Source organism: Phoxinus phoxinus (assembly GCF_949152265.1).
Source record: "Phoxinus phoxinus genome assembly, chromosome: 7".
In the NCBI taxonomy this organism is placed as follows: Eukaryota; Metazoa; Chordata; class Actinopteri; order Cypriniformes; family Leuciscidae; genus Phoxinus; species Phoxinus phoxinus.
This window is the reverse complement of record NC_136882.1, coordinates 12,691,140-12,717,615: the sequence shown is the minus strand read 5'-3', so window position 1 is coordinate 12,717,615 and position 26,476 is coordinate 12,691,140. Positions and strand designations below refer to the sequence as shown.

General features: G+C 37.1%; 2 protein-coding genes across 13 annotated transcripts in view; one reads left to right on the top strand and one right to left on the bottom strand.

Annotated features, from left to right (window-relative positions):
• slc37a1 (solute carrier family 37 member 1) overlaps positions 1-15,610 on the bottom strand; it is a 20,377-nt gene extending 4,767 nt beyond the window's left edge. The window contains exons 1-15 of one of the 2 annotated variants that reach the window (XM_079617778.1): positions 15,491-15,610; positions 14,771-15,017; positions 13,091-13,172; positions 11,893-11,995; positions 11,722-11,800; positions 8,946-9,081; positions 8,040-8,116; positions 7,666-7,832; positions 7,509-7,561; positions 3,958-4,035; positions 3,740-3,868; positions 3,566-3,656; positions 2,856-2,918; positions 2,451-2,536; positions 2,282-2,330 (exon numbers count right to left, since the gene is read on the bottom strand). In XM_079617778.1, the coding sequence (XP_079473904.1) occupies positions 2,282-2,330; positions 2,451-2,536; positions 2,856-2,918; positions 3,566-3,656; positions 3,740-3,868; positions 3,958-4,035; positions 7,509-7,561; positions 7,666-7,832; positions 8,040-8,116; positions 8,946-9,081; positions 11,722-11,800; positions 11,893-11,995; positions 13,091-13,172; positions 14,771-14,826 (1,249 nt within the window). In that variant the 5' untranslated portion in view covers positions 14,827-15,017; positions 15,491-15,610. The remainder of the gene's footprint in view (positions 1-2,281; positions 2,331-2,450; positions 2,537-2,855; positions 2,919-3,565; positions 3,657-3,739; positions 3,869-3,957; positions 4,036-7,508; positions 7,562-7,665; positions 7,833-8,039; positions 8,117-8,945; positions 9,082-11,721; positions 11,801-11,892; positions 11,996-13,090; positions 13,173-14,770; positions 15,018-15,490) is intronic. The other variant, XM_079617779.1, reaches the window with a different exon arrangement.
• On the top strand, positions 15,574-26,476 carry LOC307001383 (uncharacterized protein). Of its 11 annotated transcripts, none has more exons than XM_079617813.1 (11): positions 15,635-15,923; positions 16,009-16,094; positions 17,068-17,315; positions 18,013-18,115; positions 20,389-20,462; positions 20,653-20,850; positions 20,947-21,084; positions 22,079-22,168; positions 22,281-22,424; positions 24,097-24,180; positions 26,275-26,476. In XM_079617813.1, exons 3-11 carry the CDS (start codon positions 17,076-17,078, stop codon positions 26,344-26,346), a joined length of 1,143 nt encoding a protein of 380 aa, XP_079473939.1. In that variant the 5' UTR covers positions 15,635-15,923; positions 16,009-16,094; positions 17,068-17,075; the 3' UTR covers positions 26,347-26,476. The 11 variants fall into 11 exon arrangements, with proteins under 11 accessions (XP_079473932.1, XP_079473939.1, XP_079473933.1 ...); XM_079617808.1 differs by lacking the exon at positions 26,275-26,476 and adding an exon at positions 16,953-16,994 and having other exon boundaries at positions 15,830-15,923; positions 24,097-24,984; XM_079617810.1 differs by lacking the exon at positions 26,275-26,476 and adding an exon at positions 16,953-16,994 and having other exon boundaries at positions 15,845-15,927; positions 24,097-24,984.

Sequence of the window (26,476 nt, the reverse complement as noted above, 5' to 3'; positions counted from 1 at the left end):
ACTTCAATTATCAATCTATTTTTTTAAATGTTATTATAAACAAAGAAATAATACAAATAGGAGTAAAAAAAATTTTGTTGTTATTGCTGGCATGATTTAGCATGCTAAATTTTGCTAGCATGATCCTAACATGCTTTAGCACATTCCTTGAATGATCCTGGCATGTCTTCACGTGTTGCTAGCATGTTTTAACATTTTGCTAGCATGATCCTAACATGCTTTAGCACATTTATAGTATGATCATCGCATGTCTTAAAGTGTTGCTAGCATGTCTTAAAGTGTTGCTAGCATGTTTTAAAGCATTACTAGCATGATCCTATCATTTTAAAACACATGGCTAGCATGTTTGAGCACATATTCCTAGGATAGTTGTTAAGCTTTTAGACCGCTTAAATATGAGTTATTGTATGAAAGTTTTGACACCCTCAATGAAAGTCTATGAGAATTTGGGAATGTTCAGGGGCCGTATTCACAAAGAATTTTATCTTAACACTAGGAGTACTCCTAAATCGCACTAAAAGATTTTAGCTAGGAGTGTTTTCTTAAAAGTTATTCACAACGCCTTTCAGACCTACTCTTAGTAAGGAAAAATGACAACTCCTAAACTAAGAGTGAGTATTCGTTGCTATGGATGACGTCAATTCTCATGCACGAGCTTCCTCACAATGATCACGGTGATTGGTTGTTAGATGACAGGGCCATCATGCAAACCAACACAGACGCACCAAATCATGGAATTACGACATCTAAATATGTCTGTGTCCTACACAAAATAATAATAGTAATGTCATCGAAATGCATATATAATGACATGTTTGTGCAGGCCCCAGTGAAGTGTAATTCTAAAAAGGCAGAGAGAGAGAGAGAAAAGTTGTGAATTCAATTAAATTAAATCAAGGTAGCCTAATACCCTAATGAAAACCGCCACTTGCCTAATAATGAAAAACGACACTTGCATTAACACTTGCTTGGTTAATTGACATCCTATTAGCCTAAATAGACTAGTTAAAGCAAGGAAATGTTGCTCCTATTGAAGTAATGTAATAGTTGAATGACGGTAGATTATGAACTCGCCAAAACGGAAAAGAAAGCCCAACTGGACGCAGGATCAGTCACTGCTGCTGGCCGTAATAAAAGGGAAATTCGGCACTGGGATACGGATACAACATCGAGAATTGTGAAGTTTGCATCGAACACAATCTGGGTATTGAGTGGGTTTTCTTTCTATTCACAAACATGCCCTCATCCTGACGTGGTGCATTATTTTAATATGTGTCCCGTCTATAGCACCGACCACTCCGGGCACACCGGCAATATCCATAAAGCTGGCTTTGTTTCTTTGGAGTTGGCGAATGTCCAAAGGAAAACTTTGTCGAAAAAGAACTGTCGATTAATAATATGGGGTCTACAGAGTGTATTACACAATTGCATTTTCCCCGTTGCCAGGTAACGAAGTGTTATCAAACATTTTAATTCGGCACTGATTGGGTTGTTGCGATTAGTTGGCACTGTTATTGCATCCCTCACAAGATCCACAACAATCAGTATTCCCTCACGGTTAAGGCGGTATCTTTGTAATAACTCCGTGTCATTGAGTGTCTCCAACACACTGACGCGCGGCGATTTTAAGACCCGTTGTGAATAGGTCTTAGTGAGTTAGGAGTCCTCTCGACTTCTTTTATGCTGTCCCAGACTTAGGTGCTACTTTTAGGGCTAAAATGCTTCGTGAATTACTCTTAGTGAAAAAAATTAGGAGTCCTAAAGTTAGGAGTGACACGCCCATTATTTTTAGGAGTTGCTCCTAAATTCGCCTGTTAGGAGCTACTTTTAGGCTTAAAATTCTTTGTGAATACGGCCCCAGAAGTCCAATACGGGAATTCTCAAAGTTGGGTCGGTTAGTGGGAACGTTTTGGTGGTTGTAGGTAGCTTTAAAGCTCTTAGGAGGAGATACCGTTAAAAAATTTGTATCAGAAGAAGCAGCTTAAATAGAGTAATATTATATCATAATATTACCGTTTTTATTGTGTTTTTGAATCAAATAAGAGACCTCTTTTAAAAACTTAAAAAAACAAAACAAAAAAAACATTTGAATGATAGTGTCAGTGTGTCTATATATACAAATTTATCGAAATGTTCAATATTTACTACTTCATATGATACAATAACACATAACAAAGCTGGTATCCGCTATCATCTGTTAATCTCATTAATTATCTCATTTGAATCAAAGCAACAGGTCAAAACCCGCTCTTATGTAACTTTGAAGGATTTAATGTCTTACCAATAGTGGGACCCAAGCCAAACTGACTGATCATAGAGAAGCCGTAGAGCTATAATTAAAAAAAACAACACACACACGCAAACCACTGTCAATGGTGAGAGAAATGTGATGCAACAAAGGGCCTTTAAATGCACAAGCTCCGCTGTATTTGATCAACAGAATGACTTACTGTGGGCGCTGCCAGCAGAAGCATCACAGCACAAGTGGTGGCCCTCTTTTCCATCTTATCAGAGATCACTCCAGCCAAGATCCCTCCTACACACACACACACACACAAACATTTATATACAGAACGTGTTTTTGCATTCCCCTGCGCTGCTTCATTTGCATGGTTAGCAGTGGGCAGAACTGTTTGCCATCATTCAAATAAAATAAATACAAAGCTGGATGTGTCCAGAACAAGTTAAGATGAGGAAGACCTTGTTTTGTCTGTTAAGACACATCACAATTTGTTTGTACAATTTGCACAAACACAAATGCTCACAGATGTGTTTAATGTGTATATCAGCTACGAATGCCCACTCCAATTACTAAAACATACAACATACAAAAAAAAGACAAAAACTCTACATACCAACAATGCCACCCACATCAAATAGAGTTGAAAGGTCTCCGGCTTTCTTGGCATCTAGGTGAGCTGAAAAACAGGAAGTACATTGCAGTCGTGTGTGCCATATAATGTGCTGCAGGGATGATGTATTTTAGCACTGACAATTCTATCATCCAGTTGTCAATGGGTTATTTGAATGGGTTTTTGGTAAAATGCCTGAAATAAGGTCTGCAATGAACACAAGGTCTTTTACGGTTATTAACAAGTGGCTAAATGGAACCACAGAGGTTTTGGGGAACATTAAACATCATCACACCGAACAGCTAAACATCTATTGACTAGTCCACTTTCACAGCCTCGTTGTGTATATAATCGCTCTTGCTGACCATTCTAACTCGAACTTTCAGGGAAAATGTGTTTTTAAATAGCCTACGTTTAGCTTTTTACATCTGCGGTTGTATTTGGGAATCAAAATTCATAAAACTTGTGAAGATTATCATGTTGAACAAAACTTTTGTTGGTCACAGGTCTTATAATCTGCAATTTTGTCGAGGGTGATGCTAACTTGCGGATTGACCTACAAAAATACGTCATCACTACAGCAGTCTATTAACCACCATCCCAAAATGTGCAAACACACACACACACACAACACAGAAACCTCTACATCAAGAGAACCACAGAAGACTGAAATGACTGAGAAACGCTGATGTGACGTCATCAGTGAGAGATACCTGCTTTAGTGATGTAGAGGGGCAGCCAGAAGAGGAACGTATAACTGACCAACTTGGCAAACAGCAGACAAAGAGAGAACTCCACCACTCCCTGCAAACACACAGCGGGAGAGACGTCAGTGACGCTGTGACACACGCTGGATGGTGATGGACAGGCGGACGGGCAGCACTCACAGGAATGCGTAAAGCTCCCATGAAGCTGATGGGTGACGGTTCTGCCTCACTCTTCACCACCACCACCTGCTGCACGGGAACACACACGCCAATGCTCTCCTGGCCCAGCAGAAGCTCTGTGTCCCAGCTCTATAAAGCAGGAGGATCGGACAGTGAAAAAGAGATGCTTCTAAAGGAGTGACACAGAAGAATACACAGAGACCGTGAGGTGGACTAACCTGTGCTTTAGCTCCTGGCTTGCACTGCAAGTAAAGGTCTTTGTGTCCATTAACACCATTCCAGCTTTTATGAAGCTTCTGAGAAAAAATTATAAGAGACATTTACAAAGAGAACAAATAAAGACAACAAAGGGAATACTTAAGACTAGGTGTATTCTAATATATTCATTATTTTGTTAATATAATAACACAAGACACATGGGTTGTGACATGTAATTTTGCCATCCATAATACCAAAAAACAAAATAAATAAATAAATCTATCTATCTATCTATCTATCTATCTATCTATCTATCTATCTATCTATCTATCTATCTATCTATCTATCTATCTATCTATCTATCTATCTATCTATCTATCTATCTTGAGACATTTCTCAGAATATCTTCCATTTTCCACAGAAGAAAGAAAGTCATACAGGTTTGAAACGACATGAGGGAGAGTAAATGAGGACAGAATTTTTTAATTTGGGGGTGAACTATCCCTTTAATGGAGTTTTTATTAATATGAAAATTTTATAAAAAAAAATTAATGAAATGATACTCTAAATAAGAAACTACAACTGCAAGTAGATGGAAGTAAGGTCTTAATGTGAGCAAGTTATTCATTCATTTGATTCGTTCAAACGGCTGATGCATTCATGGAATGAAGTAAATGGCTCTCTTTATCAATAGACAATTTTGTGTCTAAAAATATAACACAATATTGACTTTTTTTGCTATTCGGGACCAAAACAGCATTTGAATCGTGTGATACCCTTTACTTGTGTGATTTTTGCTTAACTATAAAGTTAGAATTCTGTTAGAGTATAGAAGAATACATAAAAGTTAGAATATTAACCGTATATATAGACTTTATAATATATATATATATAAAAAAAATAAAAAAGTAAAATATATATATGAAAATAATTAAAAAATTGAATATGTAAAGGTAAATCACGAATATATAGATATAAATCTGAATATATGCAGTTATAGGTCTGAAAATATGAATGTAATCCCAAATATATAGTAATAAGTCTAAAGGTATTCAAAAAAAGTCAAAGTCAGAATTCTGCTAGAGTATAGAAGAATACATAAAAGTTAGAATATTAGAATATATAAAAGTAAATAAATATATATGAAAATAATTAAAATGTAAATATACAGACACAACTTTGAATATGTAAAGGTAAATCATGAATATATAGATGTAAATCTGAATATATGCAGTTATAGGTCTGAAAATATTAATGTAATCCCAAATATATAGTAATAAGTCTAAAGGTAGTCATACATTTTATTAGGCATTTTGATAGACAAGCTCCTAATATATAGAAGAAAATTTATATTTCTACTTTTACATGTATTTGTCACACGCTGAAGAAAAGTTGATTAAAAGTGGAGAAGAACTTATGATTACAGATGAAGTTACAGAATGAGAAAAAAAACATTTACTTTCCTTACACAAATATAAAAAAGGCTAAATATTTGCATATATTTCCAATCGGTGCATCTGCTGTTAGTATTATTGACCCAATTCCCTCTTGCAGGGTTTTCTATTGTTTTTGTACACTCGAGAGGGCAAGACAAAATACTCTAGTGTAATACCTCCTAAATTGTAATTAATTAATCGCTATGAATATTTAAGAATCCTTTAGAAACAAACCGAGAGTAATCAGGGTAAACAATGACACACAATCCAGAATGATGCGGCTGCGAGCTGGGAAGTGTTTGAAGTTGCTCTTGAATTTGATGAATTCCTCCTCCACAGTCAAAATGAGACGTCAATCTACATTTCCTCTGCCTGTCACCCCTTCCTCCATCCCTAATGTCTCTGTTACTCCTGATTAGCCACTCCTCTTGAATCTAAATCAATCTGATGAAGCGTTTCAGAAATGTGAACTCTCTACCGAGAGTCGCAGGTGTGCGCATCACAGGGCCGTTGTCATAGCGACTGCTTTCGGGCATGAATGAGTCATGTTATCTAACCAACCTTGCCGACTGCTGGGAAAATACATTAACTTATGTTAAGGCATTGACTGTTTGACTCTCTGTGTGTGTATTTATATATACAAAATAATTATACACAGTACACATACATATATTATTTAAACACAAACTTGTATTTTGGATCCGATTAATTGCCCATCCCTAGTACGCACGGTCTAGATTGTCTGTCTACTTTTTCTTTTTTTATAAATTACCAATATGTGCATGAAAAATTGGGTACGCACACATTTCTATGCCCATTTTGGGCTTCTGCAATTTTCCACACACATATCAGGAATTGTAAAAAAAAATTTAACTTGGCGTAAATATGTGAGCCATGTGTGATTTATAAACTCGGTTTTCATTTTGATATACACATTCAGATGAAATATGCCACTCTCATTAATGGATCTAAACGCAGGTGCTGTTGGTGTCGTGTGCAGACAGTTTCCTAATGATAACACCTCTTGCTCTTTCCAATATTATGAAAAATACCGTTGTATTTGTAGGAAACCGTAATCAAATTTTTTATTTTTATGTTTTGTCAGAGACGTTAGACAATTATTTACACTGCATAAATAAGGCAGATCTGTTTCCATTAAAAATATATAAACATCCTAAAATACATGTTTACCTTATAGGCAAAATTGTATAATTTTGATTTGTTTAAAACAATTAAAAATACTATAAGAATGAGTATAACTCTTCTCTGAAAAATTTCTCTGAAGATTATTTTATACAATTTTAATTTCGTTATTCTAAAACAAGACAAGGATAGTGAATAATTTTTAAAGGTGCATTGTGTACTATTTAGGAGGATCTGTTGACAGAAATGCAATATTATATACATAACTATGTTTCCAGTGGTGTAATAAAGACCCGTTATGTTTTTATTACCTTAGAATGAGCCATTTCTGTCTACATACACCGCGGGTCTCCTTACATTGAAATGCGGCGACATGTTTCTACAGTGGCCTTAAACGGACAAGCGAGTTTCGTTACTATGTTATTCTTCGTGCAAGGAAACAAGTCAGCGAATAAAACACTGACACAATGATGAACAAGTAACAATAATATTCGCAATAACATATCGTTTTACTGAATAATAAAGTAAGCATCATTTCTTAATTTATCTTTGTAAAGAAACCTCATTGCTGTGAACTTGCTACTCTCTCTGCTGTCTCAGACGAAGACATCTTTTCCTGTCGGCCACCGTAACTTCTGTTGGTTGCAATTCATAACCTCACCACTAGATGCCGCTAAAAATCACACACTGCACCTTTAAATATTTTTTTATAAAGGGAATTTTGCACAGGTTCTGGTGTACGCATGGTTTATAAATCTGAAAACTTATGGCATTTGCGCATTCGCACAATTTTAGGATGAAATCTAAGTAAAGTTTTATATACGAGGCCCCATATATTGATAAAACAATAACAGATTAAAATTGAATGGACAATTTAATGCATCATTGTTGAATGAAAGTATTTATTAAAAAACTAAATAATCATTTAAATCGCACTGACCACAAACTTCACAGCAATGTGACAGGAAATGAAACTAAATAAATGGACTCACCTGATTGCTTGGAGCTGAGCTCTGGGCACTGGCGGTCTTCAGATCATTAGGGTCTGGAGATACAGAAAGCGTTCGCATCAAAAACCCATCTCCAATAGTGCTTTGTGACAAATTTGCACCTAAACACAAATACGTCAGAGAGATCATATTCACTTACGCTCTATTAGAAAGAAGAAGCAGACGACCCCCATGACAGCGATGATAACTCCAGGGACGATGAAGGACATTCCCCAGTTAGAGGACACATAATATCCAGCAATCAAAGAACCCAGAATGTTCCCCACCGATGTGTGCGAGTTCCACAGACCCATGATGAGGCCTCTCCTGAAACCACAACAAAACAAAACACATTATTGAATTCATTTTGTGGTAATAAGAGATCTGTTACAATTTTTGGAGTGTCTAAAGAGCAGCAAAGAGGATAAGCATTCCCTCATCTTGAGGGTCTGAGATGAACGAAAACACTGCGTGCTCATGTTCAGACAGATTTATCGAGTGTATAATGTTAGTGGAAAATGTAATGCCTCACACCTGCCCTTGCCAAACCAGTTGCCAATGCAAGTCACGACACTTGGCCAACCAGTGGTCTGAACCAATCCATTGGCCACCTACAGACAAACAAAACAAAAAAAGAGGAGAAAATGCTGAATGAAAACTTATTTACATACACTACATACACTTGCTGTTTACATACACTACCATTCAAAGTCTGAGGTCAGATTTTTTTTTTTTCCCAAAGAAATGAACACCTTTATTCAGCAAGGTAATTAATTTATAGATAATTTGATTAAAAGTGACAGTAACACATTTATTATGTTACAAAATATTTATTTATATTTCAAACAAATGCTGTTTGTTTAAACTTTTTCTATAGTACTGAGAACAGCCGCGCTCAACTCCCAAACCGTTTTTGGGTGCGAGTATTAAAAAAGTTGTCAAATAAAGATGAAAAACCGCACTCTATAGTTATATCTCATAATTATTTATACCATGACACACACTGAAGATGGCTTAGGCTGAAACGGGTCTGTGTGGACATGGTATAAATAAATATATGAGATATAACTAGAGAGTGCGGTTTTTCATCTTTGTTTAAACTTTCTATTCATTAAAGAATCCTGAAAAAAATGTATCAGGGTTCTACAAATATATTAAATATTTGTTTTCAAGATTGATAATAATCAAAAATGTTTCTTAAGCAGCAAATCAGAATATTAGAATGATTTCTGAAGGATCATGTGACACTGAAGACTGGAGTAATGATGCAGAAATTTCAGCTTTGCATTACAGGAATAAATTATATTTTAAAATATATTCAAATATAAAATAGTTATTTTACATTGTAATAATATTTCACAATAATGCTGTTTTTACTGTATTATTGATCAAATAAATGCAGTCTTGGTGAGCATGAGAGACTTCACGTATGACACCAACCTGAACAAATACATAGAAGCCAAGGCTGTGGATGTCATAGATGTATCCCAGTCCAAACAGACAGGTGAAAAGACCACTGGTCAACATGCCCACAGTCAGGTACAGACGAATGGGCAAACGCTCTCCAATGATTCCACTGAAAAGATTGTATTAAAGGTCACTGCAGACAGAATGTTAGCAGCAAACAATAAACATATCACTGTTGTCAGATGAGTTCAACTGCTCAAGAGAAGACCGAAGACCAATGACATTAGAATAATTCAGAGCGTAAGGTCGGGTGTCTTAAATAATAGCATCTTCAGATTTAAACTTGAGAAGCCAAAACACTCACTCTGGTGAGTCGGTTTAAACTGCTTCAGTAAATCCATTCAAAACTTTGATTAAATAATGCATATTTATGTATTCAAATATTTTAGTAAACATATACATGGATACATATTGCTGTTTGTTACTATTTCGTTATATTACATCAAATAGAATTATTCCTTTAAAGTGCAGTAAGCGATTCAAGAAACGCTGTTGAAAGTGGATCGGACCGAGCATCAACACACTTGTAGCCAATCAGCAGTAGGGGGCGTGTCCACTCAAGATGGGGGAGGAGAGAGAGAGAGTGAGCCAATCAGCAGTAGGGGGCGTGTCCACTCAAGATGGGGGAGGAGAGAGAGAGCCATTCAGCAGTAGGGGGTGTGTCCACTCATGATGGGGGAGGAGAGAGTGAGCCATTCAGCAGTAGGGGGCGTGTCCACTCAAGATGGGGGAGGAGAGAGTGAGCCATTCAGCAGTAGGGGGCGTGTCCACTCATGATGGGGGAGGAGAGAGAGTGAGCCATTCAGCAGTAGGGGGCGTGTCCACTCATGATGGGGGAGGAGAGAGAGAGAGTGAGCCAATCAGCAGTAGGGGGCGTGTCCACTCAAGATGGGGGAGGAGAGAGTGAGCCATTCAGCAGTAGGGGGCGTGTCCACTCATGATGGGGGAGGAGAGAGAGTGAGCCATTCAGCAGTAGGGGGCGTGTCCACTCGTGATGGGGGAGGAGAGAGAGTGAGCCATTCAGTAGTAAGGGGCGTGTCCACTCATGATGGGGGAGGAGAGAGAGTGAGCCATTCAGCAGTAGGGGGCGTGTCCACTCATGATGGGGGAGGAGAGAGAGTGAGCCATTCAGTAGTAGGGGGCGTGTCCACTCATGATGGGGGAGGAGAGAGAGTGAGCCATTCAGCAGTAGGGGGCGTGTCCACTCATGATGGGGGAGGAGAGAGAGTGAGCCATTCAGTAGTAGGGGGCGTGTCCACTCATGATGGGGGAGGAGAGAGAGTGAGCCATTCAGCAGTAGGGGGCGTGTCCACTCATGATGGGGGAGGAGAGAGAGTGAGCCATTCAGTAGTAGGGGGCGTGTCCACTCATGATGGGGGAGGAGAGAGAGTGAGCCATTCAGCAGTAGGGGGCGTGTCCACTCATGATGGGGGAGGAGAGAGAGAGCCATTCAGCAGTAGGGGGCGTGTCCACTCATGATGGGGGAGGAGAGAGAGAGCCATTCAGCAGTAGGGGGCGTGTCCACTCATGATGGGGGAGGAGAGAGAGAGCCATTCAGCAGTAGGGGGCGTGTCCACTCATGATGGGGGAGGAGAGAGAGAGCCATTCAGCAGTAGGGGGCGTGTCCACTCATGATAGGGGAGGAGAGAGAGTGAGCCAATCAGCAGTAGGGAGCGTGTCCACTCATGATGGGGGAGGAGAGAGAGAGTGAGCAAGAGGGAGATTTGAAGAAAGACTGTAGAAAGAGAGACATTACAAAAGAGAAAAAAAAGGAATATCACTGGGAAAAGAAGAGTTGTGATCAGCCCAGAGCTTTAGGATCAGAGTTTAATATTAGAAAAGCTTTCCAGCGCTGTAGAGATCTAAGCATGAAGGCCTGAAAACAGATGCAGAGGTTGCATTGTTTCAGCTCCATACGCGAGTAACATTGGTTTTGGACAGTTTGAGTGTCATTAGAGAATACTCTTGAGTACTGCATGTTCATTTTTAGTCCTACCTTGTTGTTCATTCGCCATCTTTGCTTTATTTTGCCTCGCTTCAGCTATGATGAAAAGACATTCACTTTTGCATTGCGTGTACGTGCATTTTGGGGGCGGAGCAATGAAGGGAAGATTGTGTTTGTTTGGGTTGATTGTAAATATCAACAGTGTTTCTCAGAAATCACTTCCTGCACCATTAAGTTCACTGACAATTAAAATATAATTCTTCCTTAAGTTTTGAATATTGTGTAAAGGGATAGTTCATCCAAAAATGAAAATTCTGTCATTGCTTACTCACTCTCATGCCGTTCCAAACCGCATACGACTTTCGTTCATCTTGGAATGGAAACACAAATATCTTTTTAATGAAACCTGAGATTTCTGTTCCTCCATTGAAGGTCCATTCCACCAAAACTTTAATGCTTCAAAAAGTTCATAAAGAAGTCGCACGTTAAAGCATGCATGAGCTTCCGTTTACCATAATTGATGTCCTAAATCCTAAATTAATTTAGTGCGCCTAAATTAAATCTTGAAATAAACCTCTCAATTCATATGGATTACTTTAACAATGTCTAAATTAACTTGGTTAATGAATTTGGTAGGATTGGACTTTCAATGGAGATTTCAGGTTTCATTAAAAAAAACTTTATTTGTTATCCGAAGATAAACAAAAGTCTTATGGGTTTGGGGGAAGAAGAAAAAAACACACACTTTTAAGTAATTTTAAAGCAAATACATAAATATTAGAGTGTTTTTGTATATGTTCTTACCTGAGATACATGCCTATGGCATAAGCACACAGGAAAGAATAATCCATTGCTCCGAGCAACTGCTTATAGTTGCTTCTGTCTATAGAGATTGAAACACAGAAATGCCAAACATGTAATGCACTGACTGAAAGTGATAGATACAGATATTGCTTGAATCTAGTCTAATGTTACCGAATGGTTTCCAGCTGCAGTCTAGGTCTGTGTGAAGTCTAGGCTGCCGGCCGCTCTCTGTAGGAACCTCCATGATGTGAGAGCAGTTCTTATGCAGCTCACTCTACACAGACACATACACAACACAACATGAACTCATCGCTGGCAGTGCATGCAGTTGACACAGGACATGACTGGATATTAAGGCTGACTACAGAAAGTCCAACATGGTTAGATGGCTGAGTGCCACACACTTCTGGATTATACTCAGATAAATGAGTTAATATGTGACAGAAAACGAGTTCCAGTAAGCACAAGGACTGCCGATAATAGCTAGTACAAATTTATTTGATCATGCCCCCTCTGAGCAATATAATGTTGTCTGTACGGTTTATGCAGAGATGAAAAAAACAACAACTGAATTCTGGTTCTTATTTCAGTTCTGTTCTATCTATATATACACACGCACAAAAAAACACACAAACCCCCCCCCCCAAAAAAAAAAAAATATATATAATGTTAATAAAAGATACAAAAAAAAAAATCTGTGTAGCGCTTTTTATAATACACAATGTTTCAAAGCAGCTTAACAGAAAATTATGATTTTCTTGTTTATATCTTGTTGCCAGTGTTATTTTAGTATTTATTTTGTGAATTATTACATTTGTTTTATTCATATTTCAAATTAGCTTTTATACGAATAATTTAAATTTTCATGTTAATTTTAGTAATTTTGTTATGTGCTTGTGTCTTAATATTTTTTATTATATTACTATTTATGTCATTTGTTTTTATTCTTCAAAAAAATTGTGCTTTAATTTTAGTTATTTCCAGTTAATAATTGTATTGCTTGATCTTAAAATTATTCCAGGTTTTTGCCAAGGCAACATTTCAAATTTTCGTTAAGTTGAACTAATATTTATATTTTTGTATTTCAGATTTATTTCAATTAACAGAAATATTTTAATAGTTTTAGCTCACGATAATAACCCTGCTTCATGCCTTAGTCACATTTTGTAATATGTGCGATAATAATTTGCATTTCGCAACAATACAAGCAATCAAACAGTTAAGATCCGCTATAAAGTGTGTGTATATGTGTATGTATATATATATATATATATATACTGTATATAGTAGAGGTGTCAGTGATTGTGCATGTTTCCTCCAGCATGTGTTCTTTTACAGGGTTTGTTGAATGTGACGGGGGTCGTGTTACCTTGACAATGCTGATGGGCTTCCTGGATAGATGGAAACTTGTGTAGAGCAGGAAAGTGAGAGCAAATGTGAAGGCCCTGTACCTGTGTATAGAAAACATGGCAACGGTCAATAAGGACAAGGAAATAAGGACATTTTACAGTGAAATTTCATGAGATTTGAGATAGACTGCATCCCAAAACAAACACGCATACAAATACTGAGCGCATGCGGCTGGCATGAAATTGTGTTTCTTCTTCTGCTGAACACAATAGAAGACATTTTGAAGAATGTTGGTAATTCAACTGTTTGACTAGCAACATTTTTCTAAATATCTTCTATTGTGTTCAGCAGAAGAAGAAAAAACTCATACAGGTTTGGAACAACTTGAGGGTGAACTATCCCTTTAATACACTTTTTTTTTATTTTATTTTTTTTATGTACTGATAACCACCATGATAAAAATGATAAAAATATATAAACATCCGTGATGTGTCATGCAGGGAGTTTTGGAAATGTCCTTCTACTTTGTTTTACAGTGCAGTGCACAGGAATGTAAACACATCTAGTCTAGCCTGTGTGTCCCTATTATAGAACTCGCTAAACCCGATTTTTCACAATCAATCCTGAAATGGAGTAGATGACGCAGACATGCAATGGAATGCAGATAAGACGTGATCAAATACAGAGAGGCGTGTATATATGTACAGACACGTTATTCAGCGACCATGATCAACAGAAAGACTGATGTCTGTAACGAGTTTATTACAGAATGCCGTATTGAAGCTTGTATTTAATTTAATACAGGAGACATTAGATGTTTATTCTACTCTATTGTATTCTCCAGGCTCCAGCACATATCAGCTAATGTCTGCTTAGCAGGCCCAGAGAAAATGGCAGATTCTTCTCACATTTTTGTGGAAAAATTGGTGGAATTGTGCAGAATGGATAAAACATGTTGAACTTAAATACTTTTACTGACAGATGAAATCAGTCAAATTAAAACAAATATTTAAAGTCAATATGAAATCAAATTGAACTATTCTTATATATTAGAAATGATTTATCCGTGCACGTAATTTTATTTTATTTATGTGCCCTTGTAATCCAATTAAAATAACAGCGACATCTCTTCTCTTCTCGAATGATGTGAGGGGCGAGACAACCTGTCACTCACATAATATCGACCAATTGCAAACCACAACCATACAATCAAATTCCGATGAAGAAAATCAAATTGTTTCTTGTTCGAGAAGCCGTTTTACTTGTACATAATGTCACTCACAATAGGGAAGAAAAGACTATCTCAACTTAGCTTTCAAGTGTAAAACAAACAAACATGCAAATACTGGAACTGTAGATTTATAATGACAGACATTATGGGGTGGTTTCCTGGACAGGGTTTAAGTCTAGTCCCAGACTAAAATACATGTTTGAGCTGTCTTAACTTAAAACAGCTTGCACTGACATATCTTAAAATATATAATTTGCATTGTTTTGTCTCAAGATGCACACCAGAATTTTTTTTTGTAAGGTATGTTTGTAAAAACTACTGAAAAGTCCTAATATAACTAAGGTCTAGTCCGGGCTTAATGTAAACCTTGAACAGGAAACCGACCCTATTATCTCTGTGGGAAAACTGGGCTTGGGGATCATCAATCCCAAATACACATGCAAATATTGATAAAAGAGATAAACTCACCACTGGTCTCTATTGAAGGAGGCCAGGAAGCGGACGCCAGGTGGGACTGGTGCCATGCTTGTGTATATTTGTGTGTGTATGAGTGTAATACAGCCGATTAGAAAATCTCATAAAGATGTTAGGCAGGATGCCTGTAGACATATGGTCACAAGATCCATCTCTGAGCAAAGGGACCTTGTGATGTGCTCAGAAAGACACAAGAACCCATTATGAAGATTGAAGAGTCGCGTCCGTAGTCTCAAATATCCTATAAAAAAAAGAAGAAAGAATGAAAGACTGAAAGAGAAGTGAACAAACTATCGTTAAACAATTACATAATCACTCTACTGCTCATTTACAGCACATTATCAGGCCTCTCATCTTGAGGAAATGTCAACGCGTTTGTTTGACCTGTCAAAGCTCATAAATGACGTGACTCGTAACGTGGTTGCTACTGTACAACCAGAACCGGCGTCTATGATCAGAGACCGACAGCAAAACCTCTGATACTGGGCTAAACTACAACTAAACCAGGTCATAAACACTCAAAAACATTCAAATAAGAGTATGTAGTCTAACTTATACACATATAATTTAGTGTGATGATCTATCGCATCCTCTATACGTCGTTGGAAGAACACGTTTATTTATAGGATGTGATCGATAGCATGCCGAGATACCGTTTGTCAAAGATATAAAAGCACACACTTAATTTAAAACAGCCCTGCCTGGAGGTCTTACCGCATCCACCGACTCTCTCCGTTCAGCGTTGTCTTTAGCGACCGTCTCTTTCCCTACTTCCTCATTCAGTCCGGTGGGGCGTTGATGACGACGATGACGACAACAAGAGCAGCGTGAAACACGAAACACCGCGAGACTTCCGTTGACCAACTCAACTAAAATATTTCAAAATAAAAGACTCTATGCATGCAGTACAAGTCAAACATTTAAATTCAATTAGTTACTTTTTAAAATTAGACAATTTTTTTTTCTTTGAATGAGCCATTACAAACTATAATGAGCCAATGTTTCTAAATATACATACACAATTATAGGCTTATAAATTATTATTGGCTTGTTGAGTGCTGATTTCACATTGCTGTAAGGAGGATGATGCTGCTCCCTCTGCTGTCCTGATATCTTCTTCTCTCAGTTATTCAAGAGTCATGCAGCTGTAGGTGAATATATTTGCTCTGAGTAAAAGCATTAAAGTGCGCAGTGACATTGCATAACAATGTTCAATCATTTACTCACTACAGCGAGTCGAAATTTGCCCACTCAGCAAACCCGGTTACCTGTCATCATCATCGGGTTACAAAGTCTAAGTCTTGACGGTGGAGAAAAGGTACGTCCAGAAAAAAACGTGTACGCAGTGTGGATACTTTTGTATTAGCTTCAGCAATGTTATTGTCGACCTCGTCGTTTTTTCTGGCACAGTGCAGAATTCGCTTCCTCTATTATTATTACTAGTGATGCTTAGTATTTCTAGTCTTTCCTAAACGTTTACCACAGTTACCTTCAAAATGCACAGCCACTGTTGTTGCTGCTATTGATAGTGCATTAGCCACCACTGTCGTCAAGTTCAAACAGTTTCAAAGTACGTGGAATTAAATAAAAATAAATGTATTTATTATGGTTTTACAGGGGGAACATTACGGTATGTAGGCAGAAATTCTCAGAATTTCTTTTGTTTTTAAAGAAAGGTCCTTCTTTTGCTTCAAATTCAAACAAAATTTTCTGGAAGTAAATTTCTATTTATTTATTTTTAACAAACAAGCAGTAAACGGAGAAGTTTATTCAGAAAATATTTGTCAACACGAGGATCGAATATGAGTTCGAATCATATTCCCCGATCATATTTTGGACTTTTGCTATTTTTGCAACGACCAACATGCCTCATGAACGCTGGTGAAAAAAAAGTTGAAGTACTAAAATTACTGAAATAAAATAAATTAAAGCTAAGTAGAAATGTTAATAAAAAAATAAAAAAAAATAATAATAATAATAATGACAAAAGCACATTATAGGTCTACTATAATAAACAAGAAGTACTGTATAGGCGTACTAAAATCCCACTGAAAACCTTGCTTTGCGTGATTTTGCCATTTTGTAGCAATTATGCACACAAAATATAGACACCTAAATGTGACATTTTTGCAGTTAAATTGAGTTAATTTTATATAATTTTTTGGTCTTAATGCAGGATTTTTGCCTCTAATGCTTAAAGTCATTAACAACTATTCAGGTAAGTTAGACCAAATCTTTTTAGAAATGCTCAGGGAATTCATATGTGACCATTTTCAAATGTTGTGATTCAGGTGCTGTGATGGTGGAGGACAGGCCGATCATGAAGGGACGGGTAACGGTGTACTCAGTGCCAGGCTGTCCACACTGCACACAGGCCAAAGCTACTCTGCGAACACTCGGTGTGCCTGTGTGTGAGGTGGATGTGGACAAGCATGGAGAAATAAGGGCGCGAGTGAAGGAGCTCACCGGTCACAGTGCCGTACCCCAGATATTCTTCAATAATCTTTATGTTGGAAACAACGAGGACCTCCAGAATCTGGTGAGATAACAAACTAACTGGTGTGGGATTTCTAGTGATGGGAAGTTCGGATCATTTCACTGACTCGGATCTTTCAGTCTCGATCAGCAAAATGAACTAATCTTTTTTTTCCCAAGTCATTTCATTAATTTCAATATAATAAAAATGTTACATGTTAATTGCCAAATTCCCCAACACATAAACTTACGCAAACATTGATCACATTTAGAATAAGAAATTTTTATGGAAAAAAACCCCCATAATGACAGAAATGTATTTATTTAATTTTGTAAGAAATTTGAGATCAGAAACACATCACGTAACTGAGACTAAAAATAAAAAAACGAACTACGCGTTTGTTTGTTTGTAAGGAAGGTTGGGAGTTATTTATTAATTTCTGTTTCCAATACGACTGTCACGTCACGTGAAAAAAGAACGAATGACTCTCAGACCCGAAGTCTCGGGAGGTGAACTAGTTATTTCTGTGTCCTGTACAGAACCTAGGCTATGGTATATTACGCATGCACGGTCAACACAAGATGAACGAATCACTCTCTGAGACAACTGGTTGTTTCCGAGTCATATTTAATGTCATATCCGAGTCGTTCATGATCAACTCATCACTAGTGTTTTCACTATTGACTAACCTCTGGCTTGATATTTGCTTCTCGGAAATAAGTCTGAACCTCACAAAAATATGCCTTTTTGTGTCTGTTAGAATCCTGAGCGGCTGAAACGTCTTGTCCTGTCGGTCAGAGAGGAACCCGTGCCGCTGGACGCTCCACCCGTGCCTGTGGAAAATAGCACTGAGACTGATGGAGGTTAGTACTGACAAGGGCTTTCACACTGAGCTTAACCCCGGGTTATCGTCGTTCTTAACCCCACTTTAACCCTGCACTGCGGTGCCAAAAGTGTGCAGTGTGAAATGTTAAAAAGATGGCAGCATCATATTGTTATTTTTACACATAGGTATGCAGGACTGTGAGTAAAATCTGTTGACTTAATCAATCCTTGTTGCAACTTGCATTATATGCCAATGGTGACAGTTCAAAAATGGAAACAGCCCCCCCAAAGTTTGCATGCTTGTAGCTCAAGTAGGATTGAAGATATCTTAATATCCTTTTAGATTTTGGTTCTCAACAAACTTTTCTTTTTATATATCTTCTATTTGTAAAGCTCTATATGATTAAATGCCAGAGATAATGGGGATCGCAATGTGGCTTCATGAGTCAATTGTTCACTTTGCATACAGCTTATAGTTTTTTGTTTTAAAGAGGAATTTCTGAAAAACAAATAATGTTAAACTAGAACTTTATGTCATTTCCTTCTATCAAAACAATTGCATAGAACATGCATGTCTGAGTTCCAAAAGTATAAAGTTTGTATGCCTGTAGCTCAAGAAGTATTAAAGATATCATTATATTCTTTTTAGATTCTGGTTACTAACAAACTTTTCTTTTGGTATGTTCATTTTTAAGGCCCTGCATGGGTAATTCCAATAGATATTGTGATCTCAATGCGGCTCCATGTGCAAATTGTGGATCTTGAAACTAAATGTGTGACTGGGCAAGGTTTTTTTTTTCCATATCACCGGAGCTGTTTCTACAGGAACATCTTCACCTGGAGTGAGAAGGGTGCCCTTAGGGTTTCACAAGAACTAAAACAATGAAGGAATTTATTTGGGTTTAACATTAATTGTCATCACGCCACAAACATGTTAGTTGTTACTAGGACAACATCTGTGTGGGACTAGTTGTGACTCTCTGTGGAACCTGTAAAACCTTGCTACCCTGTCAGTGATGACTAAACGGGCGGCACTGTAGGTGTGTACAGTAGTAAACAGAAACTGGTAGAGTGACTGGCTTCCAAGGTGATCTTAAAGGATTTCAAGTAAGCTTTAGAAATAGCTCAGCTATGTTGTTATTTCTTACTAAAACTCATTTTCAGTAATTGAAATAAAATAAGATATACGTACAGACAATAATAAATATTGCTCTCTTGATGCTCTTCTCAGTCACACTCTCAGTGTGCTTCTATTTTTAGTTTTTGTGATTAGGCCTTGATTATTTAAATTGAATAATCAAGGTTACGGTTACAGGTGCGCGATGAATTAATCATGACAAGTGTCATTTAGCGTTCCATTAAAGTCTATGCCGTGCACGTGGCATCAAAATGTGCTGCTAAACGTGGAACATATTTTTTTGCAGATGCTGAGCATTTTAACATGCCTGTTGCAGAAACGCTATGTAAATCTGATTTAATACCGTTCAAAAGTTTGGAGTCTGTACGATTATTTCAAGTTTTTAAAAGAAGTCTCTTATGCTCATTAAGGCTGTATGTATTTGGTCAGCAATACAGTAGAAACAGGATTATTATTAGAATTTTAAAAAAGTTTGAATATATTTTAAAGGGTTCAGCATCATTACTCCAGTCCTCAACGTCACATGATCCTTCAGAATTCATTCTAATTATTATAATCAATGTTGAAAAAAAAGTATGCTGCTTAGTATTTTTGTGGACACCATGATGCAATTTTTTTTTCAGGGTTCTTTGATCAATAGAAAGCTCAGAAGAACAGCATTCATTATTAATTAATTATTTATTTATTTTACATTATAAATGTATTTTCTGTCACTTTTGTTCAGTTTAATGCATCCTTGCTGAATAAAAGTTTGAATTACTTTTTCAAAAAACTGACCCCAACCTTTTTTAGATATACCGTAATTATAATGTCATAATTGTGTAGCCCTATTTATAAAATGTTTAAAGAAATCTACAATTTATTATATTACATAATTTGATTGTTCAGCATTCACGGACAACAATGACTTCTTCGTAATACTTGCATACTGAATTTCAATTGGTCCTCTGTCTTAAATTTATTTGCATAAATTAAACCGGCTCTGATGCTGCATTTCATTTAGACCGAAACCTAAACTTGCTTACAACTTTAACACTGTTCTTTTGCTGCCTTACAAGCTTTGGAAATTCTTTCAGGAAACTCAAATCTTGTTTTAAAAGAAAAAGTATATCTATGGCCTTTTGTGTTTGGTTGTTTCATTCAGTCTTTTTTTGTGACACTTGCCCTGTGCAGCGTGGGAGCTCTCGGAGGCACTGAGGAACCTGATCCTGAAGCTCTACTCTGATCACCTCTCTGAAGATGGCAAGGTAACACACCGTTTCCCCATCTCATCACATCATATCAAATGGCTGTGACCATGCTCAATGGATTCGCCACAGACATGAACACTACATGCACTCAGACATTAGAATGACCTAAGGAGCGTTCCACCGCATTATGTTTTAAATACGTAAAGTATGTGTCATTGTGACCATGTGGGTCTCCACTCTTGACCAGACAGTTGATTACAAGGCCATGTCCCGGAGCCTGTACTTCGAGCGCTACTGTGATCTAGCTGTCCAGCTTCAGCGCGTGGAGCTGCTGTCCATGAGTCGAGAAGAGAAACTGGCCTTCTTCATCAACATCTACAACGCCCTCGTCATCCACGGGAACCTGCGTCTGGGCTTCCCCAAAAACATATGGCAAAGGTACCGGGTAAGAGACGAGGAGAAAAAATTTATTGTAAAGTGTGAGGGGTGGGGGATGATGAAATTATTTCAGTGGTTGGACATTTGTTGTCTTGTTTTCCAGTTCTTCAACTATGTGAGCTACCTCATTGGTGGTGAGGTGTTCACGCTGCAGGATATTGAAAATGGGGTGCTTCGAGGAAATCGAAAAGGGGTGGCACAAATCATGAAGCCCTTTTCCAGGAACGACCCTCGACTGCAGGTATCCCAGGAAGAGGATGAGCGGTTTGTTCTGTATAAGCTCATTCCTCATTATAATATGATTGTTAATATTATTAATGTTGCTGTGTTTCTCGTTGGAAAGTTGCTTGCTGTGCTGTGTGTCAGGGGTCAAAAGTCAATTCTGATTTTGTGTTTACCTATGCAGGTTTCTAGGTGTATTTGGAAATATTTTGTTTTGCTTTATTAATCCGAAATTATGGCTTAATTAAACAGAAATTACCACAGATATAAGGCCTGTCAAAAATAATAACAGTTCAAAAAGATTAAAAACAATTAACTGTAATTTATTTGTAATTAATGGCTTAACCCAGTGATTCGCAACTTTTTTGACTTTCTGTCTAAGATAATATGTACCTCTGATACTTATATGGTATATGTCATAAATATAAATAAATTTAAGAATATTATTTCAGTTTAATGTTTTTATTTATTTATATTTTATTATTATTTTAAATATATATATTTTTTGCATTTTGATTAAGATTGTTTGGAACCCGAGACAAATATTTGATGTATATGATACCAGTATATCCAGACAGTTCAAATGTTTGTAGTCAGTAAGATTTTAAATTATTTATGAAGAAATTAATACTTTTATTCAAAAGTGACAGTAAAGACATTTATAATGGTGCAAAATATTACTATTTCAAACAAATGCTGTTCTTTTAAACTTTCTATTCATCAAATAATCCCCAAAAATGTTTCACAACTGTTTTAACATTGATAATAATTACCTATTTTAAGTTGTAATAATATTTAACAATATTGCTGTTTTCACTGTATGTTTGATCAAATAAATGCAGCCTTGGTGAGCATAAGAGACTTTCAAAAACATAAAAAAAATCTTACTGACCTCAGAACAGTGGTGTTCTGAAACCGTGGGGGTTCTTGAGACAAGAAATGCTGGGAAACACTGGAGTAAAGGATATCTGAGAATGCTATTAACAGCAGTAATGTGTGTCTTCATCCACTAGGTGGCGCTTCCTGACGTTGAGCCTCTCATTCATTTCGCACTGAACTGTGGCGCAAAGAGCTGCCCTCCAATAAAGACATACACACCACAGGTTAATACCCGAAGGACTCTCATTTACACCACGCTCTATACATGTCTATACATTCTTTCTGACAGTGTAAAAAGCATATTGTGTTTAAATTTCCATGCATGTCTCACATCAGGACATTGATGGTCAGTTGCGTACCGCAGCGGAAGCGTTCTTGGAGAATGACGACAGCTGCGTGATTGACAGCGTGGGGCGAGAGGTGAAACTCAGCCACATCTTTAAGTGGTACAAGGAAGACTTTGGAGGCACTGATGAGAAGGTATAACTAAAATATATCTTAACTCTCAATTCATGGACATGGAAGACGATGTTAAAGGAGAACAATTTTAACATTGAGCTAATTTTTTTGTAGATTTGGAGTGCTGTCAATACAGAGAACAACGACAAAAATCGGTGTTGCCTACACCGTGTTATCCTCTTTTCAAAATTTGCACCCTGTTGACTTCAATGGGGCAAGTTTTAAACCTGCTTTTAGCATTCTTAATGTGTCATTACAAGTGCCCAGCCATGTGAGTGATTCTTTTGAGTTGACACGGTGAATCTGACTGCAGTAGATGTGAAAGATATGAATAAAAATTATGTTATTTCAGCCAGCGCAATACCTGTATTTACTTCCTGTTTTCGGTCGAAGTCCAAAGTAGTCGATTGTCGAGTTCACGCGCGTGATCATAAGTAACTAAACCTATGCGCGTGAACTCGACAATCGACTACTTTGGACTTCGACCGAAAACAGGAAGTAAATACAGGTATTGCGCTGGCTGAAATAACATAATTTTTATTCATATCTTTCACATCTACTGCAGTCAGATTCACTCGTGTTCACTCTGAAGGAATCACTCAACATGGCTGGGCACTTGTATGACACATCAAGGATGTTAAGACTAAGAACTGGTTAAGTTTAAAACTTGCCCCATTGAAGTCAACAGGATGTACATTTTAAAAAGAGGATAACACGGTGTAGGCAACACTGATTTTTGTCGTTGTTCTCTGTATTGACAGCACTCCAAATCTACAAAAAAATTAGCTCAATGTTAAAATTGACCGGAGTTCTCCTTTAAGTGATAATTCACACCAAAATAAATATTTTACTCGCATAATGTTACATCTTTCTTTCTGTATAACGCTAAAGGAGATATTTCGCAGAATTTCCAAGCTGCTCTTTTCCATACAGTGCAAGTGGTTGGGGAGCTTGTTTTGGGTCTGTCTTTAAAGAGGACATATTATGCCCTTTTACAAAAATGTTGATTTTGTTTTTGGGGTCTACTAGAATATGTTTTCATGCTTGAATGTTCAAAAAACACATTATTTTTCCACATATTATTCATTGTTGCAGCTCCTCTGTTCCCAGTCTGTCAGTTACGCTCTGTTTAGTTCCTGTATATATGAAGCCTCTCCTTCCAGCGCAGTGTGCTCTGATTGGTTGGCTGGATCAGTGTGTTGTGATGAATGACTGGTCAACCACTTCAAGCGCGTTTGGGAAATGTCGTGCCCCTTTCCATAAGCGCAAGTTTCAACACGCGTCTAATGCAACTCAACCAGGCCTCACTTTGAGCCTTAAGTGGGAATAATTTTTTACATTTACATTTTTATGCATTTGGCAGATGCTTTTATCCAAACCGACTTGCATTGCATTTCAAGGAAGGTACACATTTTACATTCTTATCAGTTCTTATCCTGATTTAAATCAGGGATACTGCAACGTTTAAATTTTCAGAAGAAGACTCAAGACTACAATCGAGTCATTTCAGGGAGTTCAGAAACAGCGCTTACTAATATAGAGAATAACTCCCTTTAGAGCTTTATAGACCTTTGTTTGCTTTGAAGAGCATGACCTTCTTCATGCTCAAACAGCAACATTACTCACTAAAGAAAGTTGAACATGTAAAAAAAGGTCCTCTTTAAAGATCCGCTTGTAATGTTTTGTTTTTCAGCTGCTGAACTGGGTGTCTGATCATATGGGAGCGTCCGAGAAGAAGAGGAATCTACAGTCTCTGCTGTCGGAAGGAAAGGTCAAAGTGAGCTATCTGCCCTACGACTGGTCTATAAACAGCACAAACTGAACTAAACCACTTTCTCACGCACATGATGACTCTATCACTGTGTTTCTGTCGAACACATGCAGCGGAGATGACACATGTACCCTGGAAATGATAACTATGCATTTAGATTCCCTTTACCTTGTTCCTTCACCTCCCACAGGGCAATGTTACTGTAGCCGAATATTTCTAACTACATTTTTTACCTATAATCTTCTAAATTGTACTGCGGCATTTTGCACTTGATTATTATGCAGTTACATTTTTTATATATTCACCTGCAAGGGTGTCTTTTTAAACTAATTTAATTTAATTTATTTACATTATTGCATCTAAGTACATTTATTTTTTACATATTTAATTTAGAGTTTCTAGCAAGACTGAAAAGTAAGAAATGAACTCATGAATCATAATGAAACATAAAATAACTTTGCACGGACTGAGCAATGGTGCATATCGCTTATATATATTTTTTTTACTAAATGACCTCAAGGAACAATATTTAATCATTTTTATATAGGTGCAACAATACACAGTGAGAAACAGCAATATTTACCTACATACATTTCTATGAAAAACATTTAAATATAGGAAAGATTTGCACGGATACTTCTATAGGAATGTTTTCAGTCGATGGCGCATATTAGGAGATGCTATTAAAATATCTGTCTAAATTCACAGATATATAAACTATACCTGTCTATTCACAATTTCACCCAGAAAATAACATTTTTGTCTTTATTTACTCACCCCTATTTGTCAAACCCTATATTCTTTTATTTTCTTCTATGAAACAAAAGGGAAAGTGAATGGCAATTTAATTTATATTTCACCAAAAAAAACAAAAAACAAAACACATCATACAAGTGTTCAATATGCCTTGTAAGCTATATTCCAAGTCTTCAAAAAGCCATATGATATTTCTATGAGGATTAGATAAAAACTGTATTTACTGGTATTTTTAATTAAATGCACGTCGAGTGCTGTCCACTGTTTCAGTGCTCGCTGTTTTATATCTGAACGTGTTGTTTCTTGAAAGATCTGAAGGGAAATGCGTACGACTCGGAAGATTTTGAGGCATGGATTAGATTGTGTATCTCTTAATGCTGTTGTTTACTTTGGACTCTGTCTGAATGATGGATGTATTCAGCGGAGAACCGAGCTACACACACATCAGTTTAGCAGAATGAGACCTGCCAGTAGCATTGAGTACTTTTTGAAATGCATGATGTGTTATTTTGCTAAATGATTGAAAGGGCATCAGGGCTGATGGAAACTCATAACTGGTTTCTCATAAACAGGGCCTGTTTCGTATGATGCGATTCAGTGCCTGATCTGATCAAGGCGTTAACAAAAATCCCCATAACATTTTAATAGAAAATGAGATTCAGACTGAAACTTTCTGAAAATCGATTCCCCATCTGTCTTGCTTAAGGTAGTGAAAATCCTCATGAACTTGGAAGCCTTTTTTCAATCCGCGAGCAACATGACAACACGGAGAAATCCTGTTTTATTAGATGTTGATTTACTGTGATGCACTAGGCATGTCATTCATCCTTTAATGCATGTGATACTATAGAATAGTATTGTGAGGGCTGATACTATCAGAAGCACGAGTAAAATGAGGTTTGGTGCCTCTTGTTTCAGCCTGTGCCTTTTTTTTACCTTTGCATGAGACTAATATTCTCATATTACACCACTTGACCGCACATCCCATTGCTTCAGGAAATCGGTTCATTTGAAACTTTCATCTGCAAGCAGAGAGAGATTGGTGAATCATAGCTAGAGAAAAAAAAAAACACAGTCCCAGTTACCTCACCCTTATCTCGTTCACTGTAAGGACGGATATCAATGCGATGCAATTACCCTGAACAAAATGTCAAGATGAGACTCATTCGTATGCATGGAAATTATTTGAATCTATTGAGCAATACTGCAATACTGTCTTTTATAAATGAATCACGATAAAATAAAGTATATTCAATAAACGTGTGCCCTTTATTTTTGTTGAAATGAAATATTATTATAAATTTACAACAAAATATGTTACTCTTTCTGTTTTCCCATTTATAGACCGACAACTCTCCGTTCCTCATGTCGAGATACATCGGGAGTAAGTGCAGAGGTGTTGTGTGTGTGCTGTGAACATGATGGCTACTGTAGTTCTAGACTAAATGTGAACATGGATTTACTCAAAAACAGATTCAGTTTCAGATTCAGTATTCCTCAAAATGAATAAAGAGAGAGAAATGCAATATTTAAACATGTTAACACT

Coding starts and splice junctions, on each gene's coding strand:
- LOC307001383 (XM_079617805.1), top strand. CDS start 16,967: ATGCTTAAAGTCATTAACAACTATTCAG. Junction 22,169..22,280: donor TAAAGACATACACACCACAG/GTTAATACCCGA, acceptor GTCTCACATCAG/GACATTGATGGTCAGTTGCG. Junction 22,425..24,096: donor TTGGAGGCACTGATGAGAAG/GTATAACTAAAA, acceptor TTTGTTTTTCAG/CTGCTGAACTGGGTGTCTGA.